Source organism: Hemiscyllium ocellatum, chromosome 20 (assembly GCF_020745735.1).
Source record: "Hemiscyllium ocellatum isolate sHemOce1 chromosome 20, sHemOce1.pat.X.cur, whole genome shotgun sequence".
Classification (NCBI taxonomy): Eukaryota; Metazoa; Chordata; class Chondrichthyes; order Orectolobiformes; family Hemiscylliidae; genus Hemiscyllium; species Hemiscyllium ocellatum.
In genome coordinates this window covers 54553363-54578708 of record NC_083420.1, presented here as the reverse complement: position 1 = coordinate 54578708, position 25346 = coordinate 54553363, and the positions used below count along the sequence as shown (strand labels likewise).

At 41.2% G+C, this 25346-nt stretch overlaps 1 protein-coding gene across 4 annotated transcripts in view; it reads right to left on the bottom strand.

Moving 5' to 3' along the window:
* The window catches only part of LOC132825525 (katanin-interacting protein), a 132900-nt gene extending 107920 nt beyond the window's left edge, over window positions 1–24980 (bottom strand). For 2 of the 4 annotated variants that reach the window (XM_060840879.1, XM_060840880.1), the window contains exons 1-2: window positions 24877–24980; window positions 7320–7387 (exon numbers count right to left, since the gene is read on the bottom strand). In XM_060840879.1, coding sequence (XP_060696862.1) covers window positions 7320–7387; window positions 24877–24883 — 75 coding nt within the window. In that variant the 5' untranslated portion in view covers window positions 24884–24980. Of the gene's footprint in view, window positions 1–6791; window positions 6885–7319; window positions 7388–24876 lie in introns of those variants that run through there. The other 2 variants (XM_060840881.1, XM_060840882.1) reach the window with 2 other exon arrangements.
* Window positions 24981–25346: the final 366 nt, after the last annotated feature.

The following is a 25346-nucleotide window of genomic DNA, read 5'->3' as shown; positions in this document are numbered from 1 at the left end:
CGTGCTATGCAGGCAGATCATCCCAAAGTGCATTAATGTAGTAAAACAGAGTGCAGATTACAGTGTTACAGCTGTAGAGAAGGTGCAGCGAGACATCAGCATTAACATTTGAAAGGTCCATTCAAAAACCTGTTAAAGCAGGGAAGAAGCTGTTTTTAAATCTGTTTGTACATATTATTCAAACCTTTATAATCTTCTCCCTGATGGAAGAGGTTGGAAGAGAGTGTAACCATGGTGGGAGGGGCCTTTGATTATGTTGGTTGCTTTCCCTAGGCAGCAGGAAGTATGGATGGAGTCAATGGTTAGAAGGCTGGTTTGTGAGATGGTCTGGGTGGTGCTCTTGACTCTGTAGCTTGTGGATTTGATAAGCAGTTGCCATAGCATGCTGATATGGCTGCATTTGTAAACAGATTTTAGCCCTAGTAGTAATACAGCAGGTCCAAATATTTGCTTCTGTTAATATAGTGCCCCTGGTCTGCAGATAAACTATGATCAAATTTCTTTCTCTTTGGAGAAACTATCGTTTGGATCCTGCTGTTTGAAGTAGCTCACAGCAATACATCCAAGAACACTCAATATTTATTCCCAGGCCAAGAACAATTTCTTTAGGTTGAGAGATGTTTAACTGGAGATTCAGTTGTACAGTTTTTCCTCCATATACGCGAGAGTTTTGTTTGTGAGAAACCTCACAACTGATGAAAATTCACAACTGCAGAGCCCATTAAAAAATACAGGCTAAAAACAGCGAGTTTTACCACCGGTGTTGAACTTAATTACTTACTTTTTGATGTGGATAGGCAAATCCACAAGTCATGATAAAGAAGACTTATTGTATATTTAATGTAAAATCAGTCGCCAGACACACCTTTTTATGATTAGCAACAAGAGCTGAGCTAGCCCATTTGCTTTAAGACCAGTGTTCACACATCAGTGAGCAATCTCAAAAAGCACAGGACTAGGCCTTCCAAAATTGTGGTCACTTGCGGTCCTGAGCCTTCCAAGAACACTGCTTAGAGAGAATAAAGAAAGGACCTTGACCAAGTGAAAGAGGATAGCTCACAACCCATGCTTGGTATAACTTAAAATATCTTGTCACTTCAATTGTGGTCATTCTAGTCAATTGTTCAAACAGTTCTGGGATCATGTTTAAGTTTTTATATTGATAATCATGCTTTCAGCAACATGTATTCAGATAAAACACCATGGTTGCCATCATAGAGGATAGAGTATATCATTTTTGTTAGCCCATAGTTCTGCTGTGACTGGATAGAAACCTGACAGGAAGGACAGAAAGGGAGGCAAGACAGGAGGTGGAGTGACATTTTGATAAGGGATAGCATTACAGCTGTACTGAGGGAGGATATTCCTGGAAATATATCCAGGAAAGTTATTTGTGTGGAACTGAGAAATAAGAAAGGGATGATCACTTCATTGGGATTATATTATAGACCTCCTAATAGTCAGAGGGAAATTGAGAAACAAACTTGTAAGGAGCTCTCAGTTATCTGTAAGAATAATAGGGTAGTTATGGTAGGGGATTTTAACTTTCCAAACATAGACTGGGACTGCCATAGTGTTAAGGGTTTAGATGGAGAGCAATTTGTTAAGTGTGTACAAGAAAATCTTCTGATTCAGTATGTGGATATACCTATTAGAGAAGGTACAAAACCTAACTATTCTTTGGAAATAAGGCAGGGCAGATGACTCAGGTGTCAGTGGGGGAGCTCTTTGGGGCCAGTGACCATAATTCTATTAATTTTAAAATAGTGATGGAAAAGGATAGACTGGATATAAAAATTGAAGTTCTAAATTGGAGAAAGGCCAATTTAGGCAAGAACTTTCAAAAGCTGATCGGGGCAGATGGGTGCAGGTAAAGGGACGGCTGGAAAATGGTAAGCCTTTAGAAATGAGATAACAAGAGTCCAGAGACAGTATATTCCTGTAAGGGTGAAAGGAAAGGTTGGTAGGTATAGGGAATGCAGGATGACTGAAGAAATTGAGGGTTTGATAAAGAAAAATAATGAAGTATATGTCAGGTATAGACAGGAGAGATGGAGTGAATCCTTAGAAGAGTATAAAGGCAGTAGGAGTATACTTAAGAGGGAAATCAGGAGGGCAAAATGGGGACATGAGATAGCTTTAGCAAATAGAGTAAAGGAGAATCCAAAGAGTTTTAACAAATACATTAAAGACAAAAGGGTAACTAGGGAGAGAATAGGACCCCTCAAAAGGTCAGCAAGGCGGCCTTTTTGTGGAGCAGCAGAAAATGGGGGAGATACTAAATGAATATTTTGCATCAGTAAATACTGCAGAAAAGGAGATGGAAGATATAGAATGTAGGGAAATAGATGGCGACATCATGAAAAATGTCCATATTACAGAGGAGGAAGTACTGGATGTTTTGAGATGTATAAAAGTGAATAAATCCCCAGGACCTGATCAGGTGTACCCTAGAACTCTGGGAAGCTTGGGAAATAATTGCTGGGTCTCCTGCTGAGATATTTGTGTCATGAATAGTCACAGGTGAGGTGCTGGAAGATTGGAATTTGGCTAACGTGCTCGCACTGTTTAAGAAAGGTGGTAAGGAAAAGCCAGGGAACAATAGAATAATCAGCCTGACATCGGTGGTGGACAAGTTGTTGGAGGGAATCCTGAGGGACAGGACGTACATGGATGTGGGAAGGTAAGGACTGATCAGGGATAGTCAACATGGGAAATTATGTCTCTCAAACTTGATTGAGTTTTTTGAAGAAAAAACAAAAAGGACTGATGAGGGCAGAGTGGTGGATGTGATCGATGTGGACTTCAGTAAGGCATTCGACAACGTTCCCCATGGAGACTGATTAGCAAAGTTAGATCTCATGGAATACAGGGAGAACTAGCCATTTGGAAACAGAAGTGGCTCAAAGGTAGAAGACGGGGGTGGTGATGGAGGGTTGTTTTTCAGACTGGAGGCCTGTGACCAGTGGAGTGCCACAAGGATCGGTGCTGGGTTCACTACTTTTCGTCATTTATATAAATGATTTGGATACGAGAAGAAGAGGTATAATTAGTAAGTTTGCGGATGACACCAAAATTGGAGGTGTAGTGGACAGAGAAGAAGGTTACCTCAGATTACAACAGGATCTTGACCAGATGGGCCAGTGGGTCCAAAAGTGTCAGATGGAGTTTAATATAGATAAATGCGAGGTGCTGCATTTTGGGAAAGCAAATCAGAGCAGGACTTACGCACTTAATGGTAAGGTCCTTTGTCCTGCTGAACAAAGAGACCTTGGAGTGCAGGTTCATAGCTCCTTGAAAGCAGAATCACAGGTAGATAGGATAGTGAAGATGGCGTTTGGTATGCTTTCCTTTATTGATCAGAGTGTTGAGCACTGGAGTTGGGAGGTCATGTTGTGGCTGTACTGAACATTGGTTAGGCAACTTTTGGAATATTGCATGCAATTCTAGTCTCCTTCCCATCGGAAAGATGTTATGAAACTTGAAAGGCTTCAGACAAGGATGTTGCCAGGGTTGGAGGATTTGAGCTATAGGGAGAGGTTGAATAGGCTAGGGCTGTTTTCCCTGGAGCATCGGAGGCTGAGGGGTGACCTTGTAAAGGTTTATAAAATCATGAGGAGCATGGGTAGGATAACTAAACAAAGTCTTTTCCCTGGGGTGGGGGAGTTCATAAAAAGAGGGCATAGGTTTAGGGTGAGAGGGGAAAAATATAAAAGAGATCTAAGGGGCAACTTTTTCACACACAGAGTGGTACGTCTATGGATTGAGCTGCCAGAGGAAGTGGTGGAGGCTGGTACAATTGCAACATTTAAAAGGATGGGTATATGAATAGGAAGGGTTTGGAGAGATATGGGCCGAGTGCTGGCAGAGAAAGACCAGGGCAACACATTTTTAAAGAAATAGATGACTGCAGCTTTGAGAAGATTAGAGGCATCGATCAGGTAAGGGATCAATTTACATTGTCAGCCAGACCCAAAGTTCAGTGGTTAGCAGTTTAATGGAATGGGATCAACGGAGCAGTAATCTGGATCCATCAGTTTGATGACCTCGAGGACAGGAGGGGAGAAAACCTGTGGATATATAGATTTACAGCTTTTAGCAAGTGCAAGCTGGTGTTTGGTTTGGTAGGTCATTGGAAAGGATGGAAGCAGAAGAGACAGGTGAACAGATAGTCTCAATGTTTACAAACAAGTTCATAAGCTCCTACAATTTGTTCAAAGCAAAAGCATTCAAGGAGCAAGATTCTGAGGAAGGGTCACTAGACCCAAAACATTAACTCTGATTTCTCTTCACAGATGCTGCCAGTCCTGCTGAGCTTTTCCAGCACCTCATGTTTTTGTTAAGGAGCAGTAACACTTGCTACTGGCTGGAAATGTGCGAGAAAGAATTGCAGATGCCTGCATTGCAGCTGCCAGCCCATGTGCAACTGATCCTGACTTCTTTTTGCTCAGCAGCAGGAGCATCCATGGTGTTGGCTGTCTGCAGGGCATCAAATCTTATTTCAGTGTCTGCTTAATGACCAGGATAAACCTGTAGAATTTGCAATGCATCACAGGCATATAGAATGGCAATAGTAATTTCATGAATTTTTATTCAGTTTTAATTAACACCACTAAGCAAATTGGATAGACTTTGTGGAGGCAATTCCCAGCTCAGTCATTTGGTCGTTAAGAGTGTTTTGGAATCCAACACAGGCTGAAGATTTTTAAAAGTAAAGCTGTTTATTTCTTAACTCTTTGAATCATAAAAGCATATAGAATAGAAGGGGCTATGCAGCCGAATCTGACCCACCAAAAATACACTACGACCTATACTCGGCCCAGAGCCTTGAATGTTATGATATTAAGTGCTCATTCAAGTACTTCTTAAAGGTTGTAACGCTTTCTATTTCAACTACCCTCCCAGGCAGTGCATTCCAGATCGTCATCACCTCAAAATTCCTCTAAACCTCCTGTCTTCTTTAAAACTACATCCCTTGTTATTAATCTTTCAACTATTAATTTATTTAATATTCAAAATACCCAAAGAATTGGAGTGAATAAAAGCCACTGTAATAGGAATATTGCAAAGTGTGCAGAGGCTTCATGCGAATCCAAATAACACATTAATTGATAGAAAATTGTGAAAATTAATGAAGAATGAGGAAATCCATACATTTTGGTGCTCCTCAAAGTCTTTTTGACAGAGTCTGCAATAAATCCTATTAAAAACCAGACCGGATATATTTCTAATGAGAATTTTAATAACAATGATTGATGTATGAACAGAAGACTTTAGGCAAGAGTCAATTCCAAAATGATTCTGTTTTAATTTACTTGTTTAGTTCAGTTTTCATCTGAAAACTTAACTTTGAATGTCTGTCTAGTTGCAAATAAATTAAAAAGGCATCTCTCACTTAAAGCAATCCTGGATTGATTAACTGAGAGTAACACTACTTCTGAACATGTGTAGGGAGTGTGCTCCCTCGTGCTGCAGTTTAAATAATCAGCCAGGAAAGTTAGTAGTGCAAAGAATAAGGGAAGATGCTTCACAGAGACATGTGTAGATCCAGAGATGGGTTAAACCAATTTTGCACAATGGAGGTTAGCATGCAGATTTATACCTTAGAACGTAGGTGATGACAAGAAGAAAAAAATTGTTTACTTTACAGTTAAGTAGAAAAGACCAGAATGTTACGGTGAAGCTAACATCAAAGTCGAACATAGAATAACAGTATTCATTCTCTTATCTTCATTTCATATTTGCTAACTATGACAAAATGAAAATAACCATGAGGCAGACCAGAGACTGAAGTAAGAAAAAAATCCATAATTCACTTTGTACAGATATAGAACATAGTAAAATGTTATTCAGAGCCTGGAAATCAATATAGGCTTTCCATCAATATCTATTATAAGCACACTGACTTGTACTATACAATCTACCTTGATTCCACTTCCACCCACCCTGCTTTCTGTAAGTGTTCTGTTCCATTCTTCTAGTTTCTCCACCTCAAGCATACCCATTTTAATACTTGACCTTACTGTTTTAATTTTCCCAAAATATTCTCTTCCACTTGATGAATCAGATTGTGTACATTCAATTTATCCTATAATGAAACCCTTACTCCTTCTGTCTACCTTGCAAAATGACAACAGATTCTCCTTGCCCTCATCGTACACTCCATCACCATCTTCATTTAAAGCAATGTCACAATCTTCACCTCCCCATCTTTTAAGCACTGCTCAGGCACCATTCCCTCCAAAGCATCCCAAATTCTTCTTCAATCACTCCAATATTCATTCTGTTTCCTCAGTACCCTCTCATGCAAAACCAGGAGATTCATGACCAGAATGCTGCCGGTCACCTGCTGCTTGCATTCTTCATCCCGTTTTGGCCTCTCACATTGTTTCAATTAAACTCAATACAGCCTTGAGGAAGGGTATCAATCTTTCGTTGAGACACTTGACCTACCATCTTCAACAATGAGGTCAAAAACTTCAGCTCAGAATTACAACTTCCATTTTTTCAAACACATCCTGCCCGTGGGGTTCAGTAATACTATTGTCCTTAAACCTCCACTAGGTTTGTTTAATTTATTATTGTCCCTTAGTCCCTTTAACCATCACTCCCTCTGTATTTGGTCATTCTTTCCCTCGATGCAATCACAGACCTTCCCTTGTGTTCTCACCTACCTACATCCACTTGTCTGCTTATAAACTGTTATATCCCTAACTTCTTCCTGTTCTGATGAGAGATCATTGATCTGAAATGCTAGCTCAGTTTCTTTCTCCCATCCAATGCTGCCTGACCTGCAAAGCTTTTCCAGCACTTTGCTTTTAATTATAGAAGATTGAAATATACTGGGACCCCCTCACATATGATGGCTTGGGGCATTACCGCATCTGCAAGAGACAGAAAGAAATGCAAAGGTAAACCACTCTCACTAGAGAAATCAAAATCACAATACAATTAAAAGAGATGGACCGCAAACACACCAACATTTTAATTTTACAGTTAAAATGTCTTCCAAATGTGCTAGCTTAAACTGTCAGTATTCCATTCAGGAGTAAAATGCTGTTCAGATAAACAATCCTAAAATACAAGTCGCCATTTAATCACCTGCTTTGATTTCAATTTAGATGAGCTGTCATTTCGCTTCGAAGGAAGATTATTTATTTGAACCAACCTTAATGCAAAATAAAAACTATAATAATATACTGAAGGAGACAGCTGCAAGGAGATTTTGAGAGATGGGTACAACGAGCAAAATTCCTAAATCATTGAAATCTTGATACAGTTAAATGACAAACAACTTCTTCGGGATATTTTAATCTTACCTCACCCCATTCCCTTAAGCTGTCCTTGTCTGTTTTCACTTGGGCAGACTGTCTGTGTAAGCAGTGGCCTTTGGAGAACAAAGAAAGGTAACATGTGTTTAAAAATATACCTTAAATATAACTAAAATTTACAATAAAAATAAGGACTACAATTATTAGAAAAAACACAGATTTCTGAAATGGATTGATACTCATTTTTATTTAAAATTCCAAACAGAAACTAATTAACTGACTGACAAGCAGAGCAAGTTAAATACAGGAAATGAAATATACTACCAATCTGGAAACTGTGGTTTATCATTTCTCAATCCTACTCTTCTCTCCTGTCTCTTTCTTAAGTTTGCAACAAGGCAAAATAATAGATAATAATAGTCTTTCCTGATCCCTCAGCATCCAGATATATTCTGCTACAATAGAAGATACAAAAAAATCAGGGATTCAGACAGATTCGCTGCTTTACAATGACTGACAAGTGACTATAGGTCCAGCAGGTAAACGTCACAGTGTGCATTTCGAGGATGACACACAATGTAGAAGTGGGGTTTGGGGTGTAGATTTCAGAGTGTCAGGTATAAAGTAGCTAGCAATGCAGTCATCCAATGTGTATCAAATGCAAAGATGCTCAAGAGATCAGAGTCAGATGGGCAACAATTCCTTGCAGGATTTCAGGGCTAGGGGAAGTAATAGATGTAAACAATACCAAGCCTTCTGAAATCTAAAATGTTAAGGGAAATATTTTCAAATGGAGACCAGAAGCCAAAGTAGATAGCAAAGAGATGGAATGATAAATGAGATGATGCAAGTTAGGGTACAGGGAGTGAAATTTTGGATCAATTAGAAGTTTCTACAAAGAGAAAGGTGTGAGGAAGGTAATGGATAGTCAAGTCTGGAAGTCATAAAGGGACAAATGTAGGTTTCATCAGATGAGACCAGGAAATTGACATTAACACAATTAGAAGTAGGCAAACTTCTTAATGGATGGTTATGGGAGTCAGAAGTTGAGAATTATACATAAAAACAGACTTTCACAAATGTAATTAAGTCTAAGATCAAAAGAATCAGACACAAGCAAATAAACTTCAATCAACCTACAAAAAGATGAAAGAATTAGAATTAATAATGCTGGAACCTAGAGGAGAACTATTTTGTAGTGGGAATATCAGAAACATAGCTAAATCCAGAGGATGGAATTAACTTCCAGACACATAGTGGGTAGAAAAAGCAAAGGTGTAACCTTGCATGCCAAAGTACTGGGAAGTTAAATGTAGTTCAGCCTGTGCAAGGTGAGAAGCTACAAAGTTAACCATGTTGGTTAGACAAGTGAAGCATGAAAAAAATCATACTGACACCAGGGCATGCTACAGATGAATAAATTTAAGGAATTGGATTTATTGAAATGCAGGAACAAGAGATCACAGATCAACTAAATATTAACAGGAAAAACCCAACACCACAGAGTCAGAGTTGGTAAATGCAATGTGTGACTGCTTCATGACTTAACGAGTCAAGATATCAGGAGAAGCGACTCTCTTTTAACCTTGTTATTTATGAATGATCTTAAAAACCAGCATGAAATAGAGAGTTACAAGAGGTTTAGATTTAAAAAGGAGAAAAGCCAAATACAAGTCTAAATTTACTGAAATGAGGGAGCAGTGTGAAATCAATGAAATCAGAAGTGAAGGAAACGGATTGGAGAAGGGTATTCAATATCACTTCAGCTGTAGTGAAATAACATTAATGGATAATGTTGAAAATGCAGACAAAATATATACTTCAAATCAGCAAGATCAGATTAGACCAGCATGAATCTAAATAGATTAACAGAGTGAAATTGAGAGGAAAAATGTAATTTGCAAATGCTTCTAGGTGAAAGGACTCCTTGGGACAAATACAAAAATATCTTAAAACAAAGATAATTAGGTGGCAAGGGCACCTAGAAAACAAAAAAAAGGTACATCTGTGGTGTCACAGCCAGGATTTTGAGACTATTTCTCCTGTCAGGAATAGGACTCCAACATGTGTAATGTTATAATGTATTTTGAGCAGATTCTAGTTCAAGAAATGACCTGCTGTTCCAGAATCCCAGTCCAGCAGTATTGTAAATGCAGATTGACACATGCTTTGCACAACGTCTAAACAATTAAAAAGAAAACAAATCCCTACATTTGTATAGCACTTTTCAAAACCTAAGGATACATCAGGGCACTTCACAGTCAATGTAGATACTTTTGAAATGTAGTCATTGTTGAACGTAAGATGTAGGTTTGGATGTAGGTTTGCTCGCTAAGCTGAAAGGTTCATTTCCAGATGTTTCGTCACCCTATTAGGTAACATTTCAGTGGGCCTCTGATGATTTCTGCTTTCTATTTATATGTTTGGGTTTCTTTGGGTTGGTGATGTCATTTCCTATGGTGAAGTCATTTCCAGACCTTTTTCTCAGGGGGGGTAGATGAGGTCTAACTCAATGTGTTTGTTGATAGAGTTCCAGTTGGAAATCTCATGCTTCTAGGAATTCTTGTGCGTGTCTCTGTTTGGCTTGTCCTAGGATGGATGTGTTGTCCCAGTCGAAGTTGTATCCTTCCTTATCTGTATGTAAGAATACTAGTGAGAGAGGGTCACTCTGATCTCCAGCATCTGGAGTCCCCACTTTCGCCTGGGAATGGAACCCAGTCAAACCTGGGGACCTCTGGCATTGAAAAACAAAAATCTAATAGAATTCCAGACCAAAAGTTATTAGTTATGCTGAATACAGCAAGAATGTACCATAAATTTTGGGAATGGATAAGGAAGAGGTAAAGGGTAGAAAACATTAAGTATTTTCAGTCATTAAAAACAGCAGACGAAACCTGTGCAGTGTTTAATGCCCCAATATTAGGTATTGAGAAGTGTTTCTAATTTACATCAAAAAACTGGATCCAGAAGGAATCAATGGAAGTGGTATATTGGTAAATAAAACCACATGAAAATTAGTTGTTAAATTGAAGCAGGAAAAAAATTCCGGCAATATGTATGCAGACAGAATAATAGATTACAATTGCTTGCATTACATTTATAGTACTACACAAAGACGGGAAACAGGAACACCTACCATGAATGGCGTTGAAATTGCAAAACATGAAAATAAAAGATTTCAGATTAGTTTACTGAATATTTAAATGCAGAACTGTATTCAAAAAATAAATACGGGTGCAAAAGAAAAGCCTGAAGAAATCACAACCATTTTCAGCAAGGAATAGGTGAACCAGACTGGCCACTTCCTGACATCCCCACCATCACAGAAGCAAATCCTCGGTCAATTATATTTCGTTATTGTGATATAAAATAACTATTATGAGTATTGTTTGCCACAGAAGCTATGAACCCTGATAAATCCTGATGCAGTAGTGAAGACACATCCTCTAGAACTAGCTGCCCCCTAATCAAGCTTTTCCAATACAGTATAATACTGGCATCAACCAACTAGGATGGAAATTTCCCAGGTATGCCCTGTCTTCAAAAAAGCAGGACCATAGACAATAGGTGCAGGAGTAGGCTATTCTGCTCTTCAAGCCTGTACCACCATTCAATATGATCCTGGCTGATCATCCTTAATCAGTACCCTGTTCCTGCCTTATCTCCATAACCCTTGATTCCACTATCCTTGAGAGCTCTATCCAACACTTTCTTAAATGAATCCAGAGACTGGGCCTCTACTGCTGTCTGGGGCAGAGCATTCCACACAGCCACCAGTCTCTGGGTGAAGAAGTTTCTCCTCATCTCTGTCCTAAATGGTCTACCCATATTTTTAAGTTGTGTCCTCTGGTTCGGCACTCACCCATCAGCAGAAACATGTTTCCTGCCTCCAGAGTGTCCAATCAAACTCAGCCAGTCACCACATCTTCAGTCTACCCTTCTCATCAAAATATTGAAAGGTTTTGTTGACACCTATCAAGCAGAACTTACACAACAATAACCTCTGTTTGGATTCCATGAGAAACATTCAGTTTCTGACCTCACAACCACATTGATTCAAATCTAGAAAGAGCTAAATTCTAGGGGTGAGACAACAGTGACTGGTCTTGGTATCAAAGCAGTACTTAAGTGCGATATTTGGGATCCTGAGTCAAATTTTAAACAACAATTGGGGGAATAGAGTCCTAGACATTTCCAGCACAGGAGAGAGTGTTTCTGCCCATCTTGTCTGAATCAGTCAAAGATCTGACTACACTAATCCCATTTTCCAGCTTTTGGTCCATAGCCTTGGAAGCAATGGCAACACAAGTGAATATTGAACTATTGTTTAAATGTTACAAGAGTTTCAACCACCCTTTCAGGCAGGAGTTCAAGATGCCCAACACCCTCAGTGAAAACATTCTCAGCTCTCCCCTTAGTCTTCTACCTCTTACTGTGCCCCTGGTTATTGACCCCTTTACTAATGGAAAAAGTGCCTTCCTATCCATCCTATTTTTGCCTCTCATAATCTTATATACTTCGGTCAGTCCCCTCTCAACCTTTGCTGCTCCATCGAAAACTACCCAGATAATCCAATCTTTCTTCCTCGTTCAGACAGCATTCTGATAAATCTCCTCTGAAATCAGATCTTTCTTATAATGTAGTGCATAGTACTTCAGTTGTGCTAACCAGTGTTTTATACAGTTCCAACATAACCTCCTTGCAATTGAGCTTTGGCTCAAAGATAAGTATCCCACATGCCTTCCTAACCATCTTATCATCTGTCCTGTTACTGCAGTGATGTGTGGATATGCGCAATAAGACTGCTTTGATCTTCAATACTTTCCAGGATTCTATTATTCAAAGGGTAATCCCTTGCTTTGTTAGTCCTTCCAAGTGCATTGTCACATATTTCCAGGTTGAACAGCTAACCAGTTCATTGACATCTGTGCACATTACTGCTGGACATTAGATGAGCATACTACCCCTTTACAAACAGAGCATTGTTAGGCCATTTCCAGATAAGTTACTCAGCACACTGAGCAAGAGTAACAGGATAGTAGATGTAGAGGAAAAGATAGCAAAGATGATTCTGGATAGGAGCGATAGTAACAGGGTAGCTGTTATTGGGCCTTTAGTATTTCCAATCACTATTTGGAAAGTTATAGAGTACTTTACATGGGTCAGTTTTTGTCCAAAGTGTGCCGGGGAGGGGAGGGGGGGGGGTTTCCTGACACAGTATGTAGACAGGCCAACAAGGGACGATGCCACATTAGATGTGATCCTGTGTAATGAACCTGGCCAGGTATTATGATTTGGAGGTAAATGAGCACTTTAGTGATAGAAACCACAATTTGGTTATGTTTACTTGAGCAATGGAAAGGGATAGGTATATATACCACAGGGCAAGAGTTATTACTGGGGGAAAGGCAATTATGATGTGATTAGTCAAGGTTTAGGATGCATAGGATGGGGAAGGAAACTGCAGGGGATGGGCACAATTGAAATGTGGAGCTAATTCAAGGAACAGCTACTGTGTGTCCTTCACAAGTATGTACCTGTCAGACAGAGAGGAAGTGGTCAAGAGAGGGAGCTGTGGTTTACTAAAAAAGTTGAATGTCTTGTCAAGAGGAAGAAGGCGGTTTATGTTAGGATGAAACGTGAAGGGTCAATTAGGGAAGTGGTGAGTTACAAGTTGGCCAGGAAAGACTGAAAGAGAGAGCTAAGAAGAGCCAGGAGGGGATATGAGAAGTCATTCGCAGGTAGGATCAAGGAAAATGCTAATGCTTTCCATAGGTATATCAGGGAATAAAAGAATGACCAGAGAAAGATTAGGGCCAATCAAGGATAGTAGTGGGAAGTTGTGCGTGGAGTCAGAGGAGATAGGGGAAGCACTGAATGAATATTCACACTGGAAACAGACAATTCTGTTGAGCATAATACTGAGATACAGGCTACTAAACTAGATGGCATTGAGGTTCACAAGGAGGAGATGTTATCATTTCTGGAAAGTGTGAAAACAGATAAGTCCCCTGGGCCAGATGGGATTTATTCTAGGATTCTCTGGGAAGCCAGGTAGGAGATTGCAGAGCCTTTGGATTTGATCTTTATGTCGTCATTGTCTACAGGAATAGTGCTAGAAGACTGGAAATTAGCAAATATTGTTCACTTGTACAAGAAGGGGAATAGAGACAACCCTGGTAATTATAGACCAGTAAGCCTTACTTCGGTAGTAGGTAAAATGTTGGAAAAGGTTATAATTTATAATCATCTCGAGAAGAATAAACTGATTAGGGATAGTCACCACGTTTTTGTGAAGGGTAGGTCATACCTCACAAACCTTATTGAGTTCTCGGAGATGGTGACCAAACAGGTGGATGAGGGTAAAGCCGTCGATATGGTGTATATGGATTTCAGTAAGGCATTTGATAACGTTCCCCATGGTAGGCTAGTGCACTAAATACAGAGGCATGGGATTGAAGGTGATTTAGCAGTTTAGATCAGAATTTGGTTGGCTGAAAGAAGACAGAGGCTGGTTGATGATGGGAAATGTTCATCCTGGAGTTCAATTACTAGTGTGTACCGCAAAGACCTATTTTGGGGCCTTTGCTGTTTGTCATTTTTATAAATGACCTAGATGAAGGCATTGAAGGATGGTTAGTAAATTTGCAGATGACACTAAGGTCGGTGGAATTCTGAATAGTGCTGAAGGATGTTGCAAGTTACAGAGGGACATAGATAAGCTGCAGAGCTGGGCATGAGAGGTGGCAAATGGAATTTAATGAAAAAAAGTGAGGTGATTCACTTTGGAAGGATTAATAGGAATGCAGAGTACTGGGCTAATGGTAAGATTCTTGATAGTGTAGATGAGCAGAGAGATCTCTGTGTCCACGTACATAGATCTGTCAAAGGTGCCACCCAGGTTGATAGGGCTGTTAAGGCGGCATTAGGTGTGTTATCTTTTATTAATAGAGGGATCAAGTTTCGGAGCCATGAGGTCATGCTACAACTGTACAAAACTCTGGTGCAGCTGCGCTTGGAGTATTGCGTACAGTTCTGGTCACCACAATATAGGAAGGATGTGGAGACTTTGGAAAGGGTTAAGAGGAGATTTACTCGGATGTTGCCTGGTATGGAAGGAAGGTTTTACGAAGGAAAGGCTGAGGGACTTGAGGCTATTTTTGTCAGAGAGAAGGAGGTTGAAAGGTGACTTAATTGAGACACACAAGATAAACAGAGGGTTAGATCGGGTGGACAGCCATCACTATCCTTTTTCCTTGGATGGTGATGGCTAACACGAGGGGGCTTAGTTTTAAATTGAGGGGTGATAGATATAGGACAGATGTCAGAAGTAGTTTCTTTACTCAGAGAGTAGTAGGGGCATGGAACGGCCTGCCTGCAACAGTTGTAGACTCGCTGACTTTACAGGCATTTAAATGGTCATTGGATAGGCATATGGATGAAAATGGAATAGTGTAGGTTAGATGGGCTTGAACTGAGCTGTAATGTTCTAAACAAAAATTCTCCTCATTTTGTACCTAGGTGGCATTTCCCTTATTTTTCGATACCCCAACCAAGGGAGCCATCTTATCTGTATTTACCCTATCTATCTGTTCAAGTATTTTGTACACTGAAATGAGATCACCTCTCACTCCTTGAAACTTGTGAATACAGGCCCAATTTGCCCAATCTTTCGTACAACAGTATGCCATTCCAAGAACAAGTCTGGTGAACTTTGTTGCACACTATCTATAGAAAACAATTACCTTTCCTGAGATAAGGAGACCAAAACTGTGCATAGTACTTCAGTTGTGGTCTAACCAAGCTCCTATACAATTGAAACAAGGCTTCACTACTACTTCACTCAAATCCTCTTACAATAAAGGCCAACGTTCCATTCGCCTTCTTAGTAGCTTGTTGCACTTGCAGGTTAGCCTTCAGTAACTTATTGACAAGAATGCAATGGATAGGTTATTTGGGGGAACTGAGAAGTAGGGAAGAGATGACCACCTTATTGGGATTGTACTATAGATCCCCCCAATAGTCAGTGGAAATTGAGAAACAAATTTGTAAGGTGATCTCAGTTATCTGTGAGAATAATAGGGTAGTTGTGGCAGGGGATTTCAACTTTCCAAACATAGACTGGGACTGCCATAGTGTTAAGGACTTGGATGGAGAGGAATTTGTTCAGTGCACACAGGAAAATTTTCTGATTCAGTATGTGGATATAGCTACTAGACAAGGTGCAGAACCTGACCTACCCTTGGGAAATAAGGCAAAGAAGGTGACTGAGTGTCAATGGGGGACACTTTCAGGCCACTGACCATAATTGTATTCATTTTAAAATAGTGATGGAAAAGGCTAGACCAGATCTAAAAGTTAAAGTTCTAAATTGGAGGAAGGCCAATTTTGACAGCATTAGGAATGAACTTTCAAAAGTTGATTGGGGGCGGATGTTCGCAGGTAAAGGAACGGCTAGAAAATGAGAAGCCCTCAAAAATGAGATAACAAAAGTCTAGAAACAGTATATTCATGTTAGGGTGAAGGGCAAGGCTGGTAGGTGTAGGGAGTGCTGGAGGACGAGAGAAATGGAACTTTTGGTTAAGAATAAAAAGGAAGCATATGTCTGGTACAAACAGTAGAGATCAAGTGAACCCTTAGAGTATAAAGGCAGTAGGAATATACACTTAAGGAGGAGATCAGCAGGGCAAAAATGGGACATGAGATAGCTTTGGCAATTAGGGTTAAGGAGAAAATCCAGAAGGATTCTCCGAATATGTTAAGGACGAAAGGATAACTAGGGAGAGAATCTGGCCCCTCAAAGATCACAGGAGATGGGGATAAATGAGTATTTTGCATCAGTGTTTACTGTGGAGAATATGGAAGGCAGAGAACATGGGAAAACAAATAGCAACATTTTGAAAAATGTCCATATTGCAGAGGTGATGGTGCTGGGCATCTTAAAACACATTAAGGTGGATAAATTGCCAGGACTTTCGAGGTGTACCCTCGAACTCTGTGGGAAGCTCGGGAAGTGATTGCTGGGCCCCTTGCTGAGATATTTGTATTATAAATAGCCACTGGTGAGGTGAGAGAAGACTGGGGGTTTATGAACTTGGTGCCAGTATTTCAGAAACGTGGTAAGGAAAAGCGAGGGAATTATCATCTGGTTAGCCTGACATTGTTGGTGGTAAGTTATTAGAAAGAATCCTGAGGAACAGGATTTACATATATTTGGAAAGGCAAGGACTCATAATAGGACTCATAATAGATCATCAACATAGCTTGTGTGTGGGGGAAATCGGGTCTCACTAAATTAATTATGTTTTTTGAAGAAATAATGGAGAATTTATGAGGGCACAGTGATGGATTGATTAATATGGACTTCAGTAATACATTTGACAAGGTTCTTCATGGTAGACTGGTTAGCAAGGTTAGATCACACAGAATACAGGGAGAACCTAACTTGATACAGAACTGGCTCAAAGATAGAAGACAGAGGGTGGTGGTGAAGGTGTACTTTGCAAACTGGAGTCCTGTAACTAGTGGTGTGCCACAAGGATCAGTGCTGGGCCCACTGCTTTTCATCATTTATATAAATGATTTGGATGTGGACAAAAGAGGTATGGTTACATTAAAATTGGAGGTGTAGGAGACATAGAAGAAGGTTACCCCAGAGTACAATGGGACCTTGATCAGATGGGCCAATGGGCTGAGGAGTGGCAGATGGAGTTTATTTTAGGTAATTGTAAGGTGCCGCATTTTGGAAGGCAAATCAGGGCAGGACTTCTACACTTAATGGTAGGGTCCTGGGACGTGTTACTGAACAAAGAGAATGCTAGTTCATAGTTCCTTGAATGTGGGGCCTCAGGTAGATAGGATAGTGAAGAAGGTGTTTGGTATGCTTGCATTTATTGGCCAGTGAATTGAGTTTGGGAGTTGGGAGATCATGTTGAGGCTGTACAGGATATTGGTACGGCCACTGTTGGAATACAGCGTGGAATTCTGATCTCTTTGCTTTGGAAGGATGTTGTGAAACTTGAAAGTGTTCAGAAAAGATTCACAAGGACGTTGTCAGGGTTGAAGGATTTGAACTATAGGGAGAGGCTGAATAGACTGGGTCTATTTTCCATGGAGAATCAGAGGCTGAGGGGGTGACCCCATAGAGGTCTATAAAATCATGAGGGGGCATGGATAGGGTCAATAGTGTTTTGGACCAGGTCAGACACACTGTAAACATTTTAAGAAGGCAGCCAAAGCCCTATTTTTTTTTTAAGGCAGATATAATGTGGATATTCCAGGAGTGATGCAGTTGGTTAAACCTCTCAGCTTTAAACCAAACAGAATCTATATGATGAAACACAAACAAAAGAAAACAAAATTTTAGAATAACTTATTTGATAACCCAATCAACTCTATCACAATTTAACAAAGCTGTTCCAGTCCCATAAACAAACCCCTTGGCAATTGGTAAATTCAAACACAGGCAGGGGAGATTTCAGAGAGAAAGTCTAGGCAAGACCCCTGTTGAAGCATGGAACCTCCTTTCACTTTAGCTGCTTCTCTAGGTCCCCAGCAGTTTTTGTGCGACTGGTAAAACTAAATCAAACCAGAATAAACCTGAACTGGGAGAACTGGCCACTTCTCTTTCATTGTATGACTGACTTAAAAAAAAAACCTAAAGGCCTCCTCTGATTGTTGACTTATGGCAGTGCTTGTTAGCCATTTCAGCACCAGTGATTTTACAATTCCTCTTGGGGAAAAAAATCGAGGACAACATAACCTCATTAAGAGGGCAACAATATCACAATAGACAAGATTTTCTACCCTGGGGTGGGAGTGTCCGAAACAAGAGGGCATAGGTTTAAGGTGAGAACAGAAAGATTTAAAAGGGACCTCAGGGACCTCAAGCCTTCTTAAAATCCAAGTATACTACAACCATCGACTCTCCTTTATCAATATAAGCAACATATAAAAAAATTCCAACAAGTTCATGCAAAGGGCAACGTATGCAATGAGCTCCTAGAGGAAGCAGTGGAGGCTGGTACAATGATAGCATTTAAAAGGCATCTATCTGGATGGGTATATGAATAGGAAGGATTTAGTGGGATATATAGGCCAAATGCTGGTAAATGGGACTAGATTTTTTTAGGATATCTGATCAGTGTGGACGAGTTGGACTGAAGGTTCTGTTTCTATGCTGTATATCTCTACCACTCTATGACTCTTCATCACAATCTCTCCCTCACCTGAGGTGTGGTGACCCTCAGGTTAAACCACCCCAGTCATCTCTCTCTCTCTCTCTAATATGAGAGCAGGGCTATGCCATCTGAGGTTATGGCAATTTTATCTTCTTGACATGGACCAAGGTTCCCCCATACATTTAAATTTTCTAACCTCTAATCATTTAAGAATTATTCTGCATATCAGTTTCTGTTCACATTTCCTCACATTATATTCCATCTCCCAAGTGCTTGCCCCATTCATAAATCCTCTTGAAACCACTTTACATCTTCCTTACAACACAACCTCATAGCTTTGTACCATCCATAAATTTGGAATTATGATGTTTGATCCCCACCTTCAAACATATCTATGAACTGTGAACATCTACAATCCAAGTACTGATGTTTGTTGTACCCCACTAGTCACAACCTGGCAGTGCGAAAATGACCCATTTACTCATCCTAGAGAAAACAATCATTACCCCCTATTACATTTGTTTCAATTTCTCTAACCAGCCTCCTGTGGGGGAATTTTATCAAAAGCCTTCTTAAAATCAAAGTATACTACAACCATCGACTCTCCTTTATCAATATAAGCAACATATAAAAAAATCCAACAAGTTCATCAAACACAATTTCCATTTCACAAATACATGCTGACTATGCCCAATCAGATCATTATCAACAGGTACTTATTTCTCCCATCCTTTATGATAGGTTCGAACATTGTCCCCACTACTTATGTATGGCTAACATGTCTGTTACATCCTGTACATCTGTTTTCTCTCTCACTTACTTCATAGTGTGGAGACCTTTGCTGCCTTCTAATCTGCAGCAATCATTCCAGTATCTATAGAATTCTGGGAGATAATCACCAAACCACCAACTATCTTAAGGGCCACCTTCTTTTCTGGAATGAAGATCTAATCCTAGGGATTAAGGAACTTTCAGCCTCATTATTATATCCAGTAAAATCTCTTACGAACATTAATTTCATTCAAATCCTTATTCTCTCTGGCAACCTGGATTGCTAGTTCTGGGAGATTTCTGGTATCTTCCTCAGTGAAACAGATGTAAAGTGATCATTTAGCTTCTTTGTCATTTCTATTTTCACCATTATAAATTCTCCAGACTGTCAGGAATAGACCAACATTCATTTTCATCAAAAACTTCATTTTCATGTTCCAATAGAAGCTTATAGACTCCGTTTTTATACTTTTTGTTTGATTGCATTAATGGTCTATTCTCCATTTCTTGAAATGTTTTTGTCAGCCACAGCTGACTGACCTTTACCCAGTTTTTGCACCTTGAAAGAATGTATTGTTCTTTAAATAGCTCTTTAAAGTATATCTTTTGTCTATGTACAGTTATATCTTTTAATATATTTTCCCAACACACCTCAGTCAATTTGCACCTCATGTCGTCAATTTCCCTAATTAAAATTTAACATCGTTGTTTCAGATTGAACCACCTTACTTTTAAATATAGTTTAAAATTATATCACATTGTGGGCACTCATCCCTCAAGGGTCTTTAACAACAAGATTGTCAATTATCCCTTTTTCATGGTACGGTACTCAACCTAAAATAGCACATCCTCTAGCTGGCTGAACATACAACTATAGAAGAGGATCCGCAATTCCAGAAAGGTATCTGCCACAGCTTCTACGCTCAGTGTTTACCCGGTTTATGTGCAGATTAGAGACACTCGTGATAACTCTGTTGTCTATGAGACATGCTTCTCTCATCTCCTGAATAATTCCATGCCCTGCATTACCACTAGAATTTGGTGGCCAAGAAATAACTCCAAACAATGCCTGCTGCTCTTTGCCATTTCTTAGCTCCACACAGACATACTCCACATATTTGTCTGCCAAACTTATTAACGTACTGATCCCATCTCTTATTATCATAGCATGTCCACCTTATTTAGCTGCTTGTCTGTCCTTCCGAAACATTGAATATTCTTAGAACATAAAACAGTACAGCTCAGTATAGTGCCTTCATGTTGTGCCAACCTTTTATCCTTCATGTTGTGCCAACCTTTTATATCTAAAATCAAACTAACCTACATACCCTTCATTTTACTGTCATCCATGTGCCTATCCAAGAGTCGCTTAAATGTCCCGAATGTATCTGACTCTACTACCACTGCTGGCAGTGCATTTCATGAACCCACCACTCTAAAGAATCAACCTCTGACACAGCTCACCAAAACCTTCCTCCAATCACCTTAAAATTAAGCCCCCTTATGATAGCCATTTCTGCCTTGGGAAAAAGTCTCTGACTATCTATTCTATCCATGCCTCTCATCATCTTGTACATCCCAATAAAGTCGCTTCTCACCCTTCTTCGCTCTAATGAGGAAAGCCTTAGCTCCCTCAACCTAAGACATGCCCTCCTTTCCAGGCAGCATCCTGGTAAACCTCACCTGCACCCCCTCTAAAATGTTCACATCCTTCCTATAATGAGACAACCAGAGTTGAACACTATATTCCAAGTGCCGTCTAACCGCAGCTCCATAGAGCTGCAGCATAATCTCGTGGCTCTTAAACTCAATCTCCTGCAAATGAAAGCCAAACACCATATGCCTTCTTAACAACCGTGTCAACTTGGGTGGCAATGGACCCCAAAATTCCTCTGTTCCTCCACACTGTCAAGAATCTTGCCATTAACACTGTTGTTGTTGTATCGCCATAGTCTTACCAGACCATAGGGGCTGCTTTCTCATTAGAGAGAAGCGAATGGTGGCGACTTAACCTGAGGGCCACCTGACCTCAGGCAAGAGAAGAGGGTGAGAAGGATAGTCCATCATCATAACCTCAAACCAGTGATTGGAATTGAACCCACGCTGTTGGCACCACACTGCTCTGTAAACCAACCGTCCAGCCAAGTGTGCTAAACCAATCTCCCTTTAACACTGTATTCTGCATTCAAATTTAACTTTCCAAAATGAATCACTTCACACTTTCAGGTTGAACTCTATCTGCCACTTACCAGCCCAGTTCTGCATCCTGTCAAAGTTACATTGCAATCTATTACAGCCTGCACACTATCCACAACTTCACAAACCTTTGTGTAATCGGCAAACTTATTAATCCACCCTTCCACTTCCTCATCCAAGTCATTGATAAAAATCACAAAGAATACAAGTCCCAGAACAGATCCCTGCGGAACATCACTGGGCACCGAGCTCCAGGCCGAATACTTTCCATCTACTACCACCCTCTGTCTTCTATAGGCCAGCCAATTCCGTATCCAGACAGCCAAACATCCCTTCCTACTTTTTGAATGAGCCTACCATGAGGAACCTTATCAAACACCTTGCTAAAATGTACACCCACATTCACTGCTCTACCTTCATCAATGTGTTTTGTCACATTGTTAAAGAATTCAATAAGGCTTGTGAGACATGACCTGTCCCTGGAGAAAGTGAGGACTGCAGATGCTGGAGATCAGAGCTGAAAATGTGTTGCTGGAAAAGCACAGCAGGTCAGGCAGCATCCAAAGAGCAGGAGAATCGACATTTCGGGCATGAGCCCGAAGAAGGGCTCATGACCTGTCCCTCACAAAGTCATGCTGACTGACTATCTCTAATCCAACTATGGTTTTCCAAATAATCATAAATCCTGCCTCTCAGAATCCTCTGCAATAATTTGCCCACCACAAATACAAGACCGACTGGTCTGTAATTCCCAGGATTATCGCTATTCCTTTTCTTGAACAAGGCAATAACATTTGCCACCCTTCAATCATCTGTCACTACTCCAGTGGATAGTGAGGAAGCAAAGACGCAGCAGTCTCTTCTCTCACTTCCTGCAATAACATTGGGTATACTGCATCTGGCCCAGGGTCTTACCTATCCTCATGTTATTCAAAATTTTCAGAACATCCTCCTTTTTAACATCAACCTGTTTGCGCATATCAGCCTGTTTCATGCTGTCATCAGACACGACAAGGTCCCTCTCAGGAGTGAATACTGAAGCAAAGTGTTAATTAAAGACCTCCCCTACTTCCTCCGACTCCAGGCACAAGTTCCCTCCACTATTCCTAAGCGGCCCTACCCTCACTCTGGCCATTGTCTTGTTCCTCACTTAAGTGCAGAACACTTTAGGGCTTTCCTTAATCTTACCCGCTAAAGATTTTCCATGCCCTCTTCTAGCTCTCCTCATTCCATTCTTCAAGTTTCTTCCTGGATACCTTGTATCCCTCTAGGACCCTGTTTGATCCTTGCTCCCTCAACCTTACATAAACTTCCTTCTTCCTCTTGACTAGTTGTTCTACATCCCTTGTCACCCAAGGTTCCTTCACCCTACCAATGCTTCCTTGCCTCAGTGGGGCAAACGTGTCCAGCACTATCAGCAAGCACCTCCTAAACAAATTCCACATTTCTGTCGTGCACTTTCCTGAGAACATCTGTTCCCAATTTAAGCGCCCCAGTTTCTGCCTAATGGCATTGTAAATCCCCCTCCCCCAATTAAATACTTTCCCATACCGTGTGCTCCTATCACTCTCCATGAGTATAGTAAAGGTCAGGGGGTTGTGATCACTATCACTGAAATGCTCTCCCACCGAGATATCTGTTGCTAAACACCAAATCCAATATGGCTTCCCCTGTAGTTAGCCAATCTACATATTGAGTCAGGAATCCTTCCTGGATACACCTGAAAAAAACTGCTCCATCCAAACTATTTGAACTAAGGAGGTCCCAAACAATATTAAGCAAGTTAAAGTCACCCATGAAAACAGCCCTGTTACTTCTGCACTTTCCAAAATCTGCCTCCCAATCTGCTTCTCCATGTCTCTACTGGTAGAAAATTCCCAATAAAATGACTGCTCCTTTCCTGTTTCTGACTTTCACTCAGACTGAAAAACAAATCTTACTTGATGACTTCCCTTTCTGTGATATTATCCCTGATTAACACCATTCTCTCACCTCTTGCCTGCCCCCCTCTCCCCGTTTCCTTTAAAAACATCTAAACCCTGGAACATCCAACAACCTATTCTGCCCCTGTGATATCCAAGGCTCTGTAATGGCCACAACATCATAGTTTCAAATCGTGATCCATGCTCTCGAATATTCAGTTCCCAGTTCTGGTCACTGTGCAGTCATTTTTCCATAATGGCACTTGGATCATGCCCACGTATCTCTCTCTTTGTGCTTTTAGATCAGCTACCTTGTTGTGAATGCTGCTTGCGGTCAGCTAGAGTGCCCTTTTCGATGCCTTTTTGACATCATTTCGCTTTTGATGTGTACTAAATGCTTGACTTTGTTTCACCTGTCTCCCTGACAGCTTTTTGACCTTCTGTTACTAACTTTACCTCCATCCAGCTTAGGTTACCGCACAGGTTCCCACCTCCCTGTCAAGCTAATGTAGTTTCAACCCATCAGCATTCGGCAAATGTCAGTGAGGATCTCAGTCGCAGTCTCATTAAGATATAAACTGACTAGCATGTACAGATCTCATCATCCCAGAACTAGTCCCAGTTCCTTGGAAATGTGATGCCCTCCCTCCAGCACCAGTTCTCCAACCACAGATTCAATCAATCCTCCTGTACTTAGGTTAACGAGTCAAAAAAAATCACACGACACTGGGTTACAGTCCAACAGGTTTATTTGAAACCGCAAGCAAGCAGAGGCTCTTCAAGGTGGCTGGACTATAACCTAGTGTCGTGTCATTTTTGACTTTGTCCACCCCAGTCCAACACTGACATCTCCACCTCAGTAGCACATAGCACTTGGAATAATCCAGAGATTACTAACCCTGAGGTCCTGCTTTTTAATTTCCTTCCTAAATCTGTGAAATCTGCCTTCGGCTCTTCATCTTTACCATCAAAAAGTGGTAATATATAAACGCAAGTCTTTGCTCCATATCTTTAGCAGGCGACAAGCTGTTCAAATACAAGATCCCAAATAAATGAATTTGCCTGAAAGACTGGCAGATTGAAGTAGAATTTACTGACAGCGGTAGCACTGAACGGTGAAGTGCTCGGCCTGGATGAGAAGTGAGCGAGATTTTTCTTTATTTAAACACCAGCGACATAAAGACAGTTATTTTCCTGAAATTAGTTGGGAGTTTGTGAGGAAGGGTCACAACGTTAAACTCTTGACTTCTCTGCAGAGAGGCTGCCCAGACCTGCTGAGATTTTCCAGCAGATTGTGTTTTTGTTAGTGGGGGTTTTGTGAGTCGGGCTGTAAAATGCCACAGTGTAATTGCTGTGGGATCAGTCAGGGGAGCTGGTTGACCCCGGCAGCATAGCAACAGGGGCAACACAGGGAGCCTGCTGCAGGCCGGGCCCCCCACCCCCAGGCCGGCCTGGGTACCTCCCCCACCCCCAGGCCGGCCTGGGTACCTCCCCCACCCCCGGGCCGGGAGTGTCTTCCCCCGGCCATTGACTCACCTTCCATTGACTCGGGCTCTCCCCGCCCCACTCTGCAGGCCGGGGGCCGGGCTCCGGGCTCTCTCTCTCTGTCTCCCCGGGCCTTGGGCCGTGCTCGGTGTCGGTTGCCCCGGCAACAGCCGCTCACGCTGCACTTCCGCTCGCCGCTGCTCACATCCGCCGCTCAGGAGAGGAGCACACAGGGAGGGTAGACACACTCATAACCCCCCCCCCCCCATTACATCCCACAACTCCCCAACCCCATACACAGCCAATCCACACTATACCCACGACACCCCCCTCACTCCCCAAACAATCCACACACACCCCCCACCCCATCTCCCTCTCACCTCTGTATCTCCCTTACCCCCAAACACCACATAACCCCTCACCCAACATCCCCCCCCACCTCAACATCCCCCCCCCACACACACCCCTCACTCACCGTACTCTCCCACCATCACCCTTCAGCCCAATATTCACTTACCCAC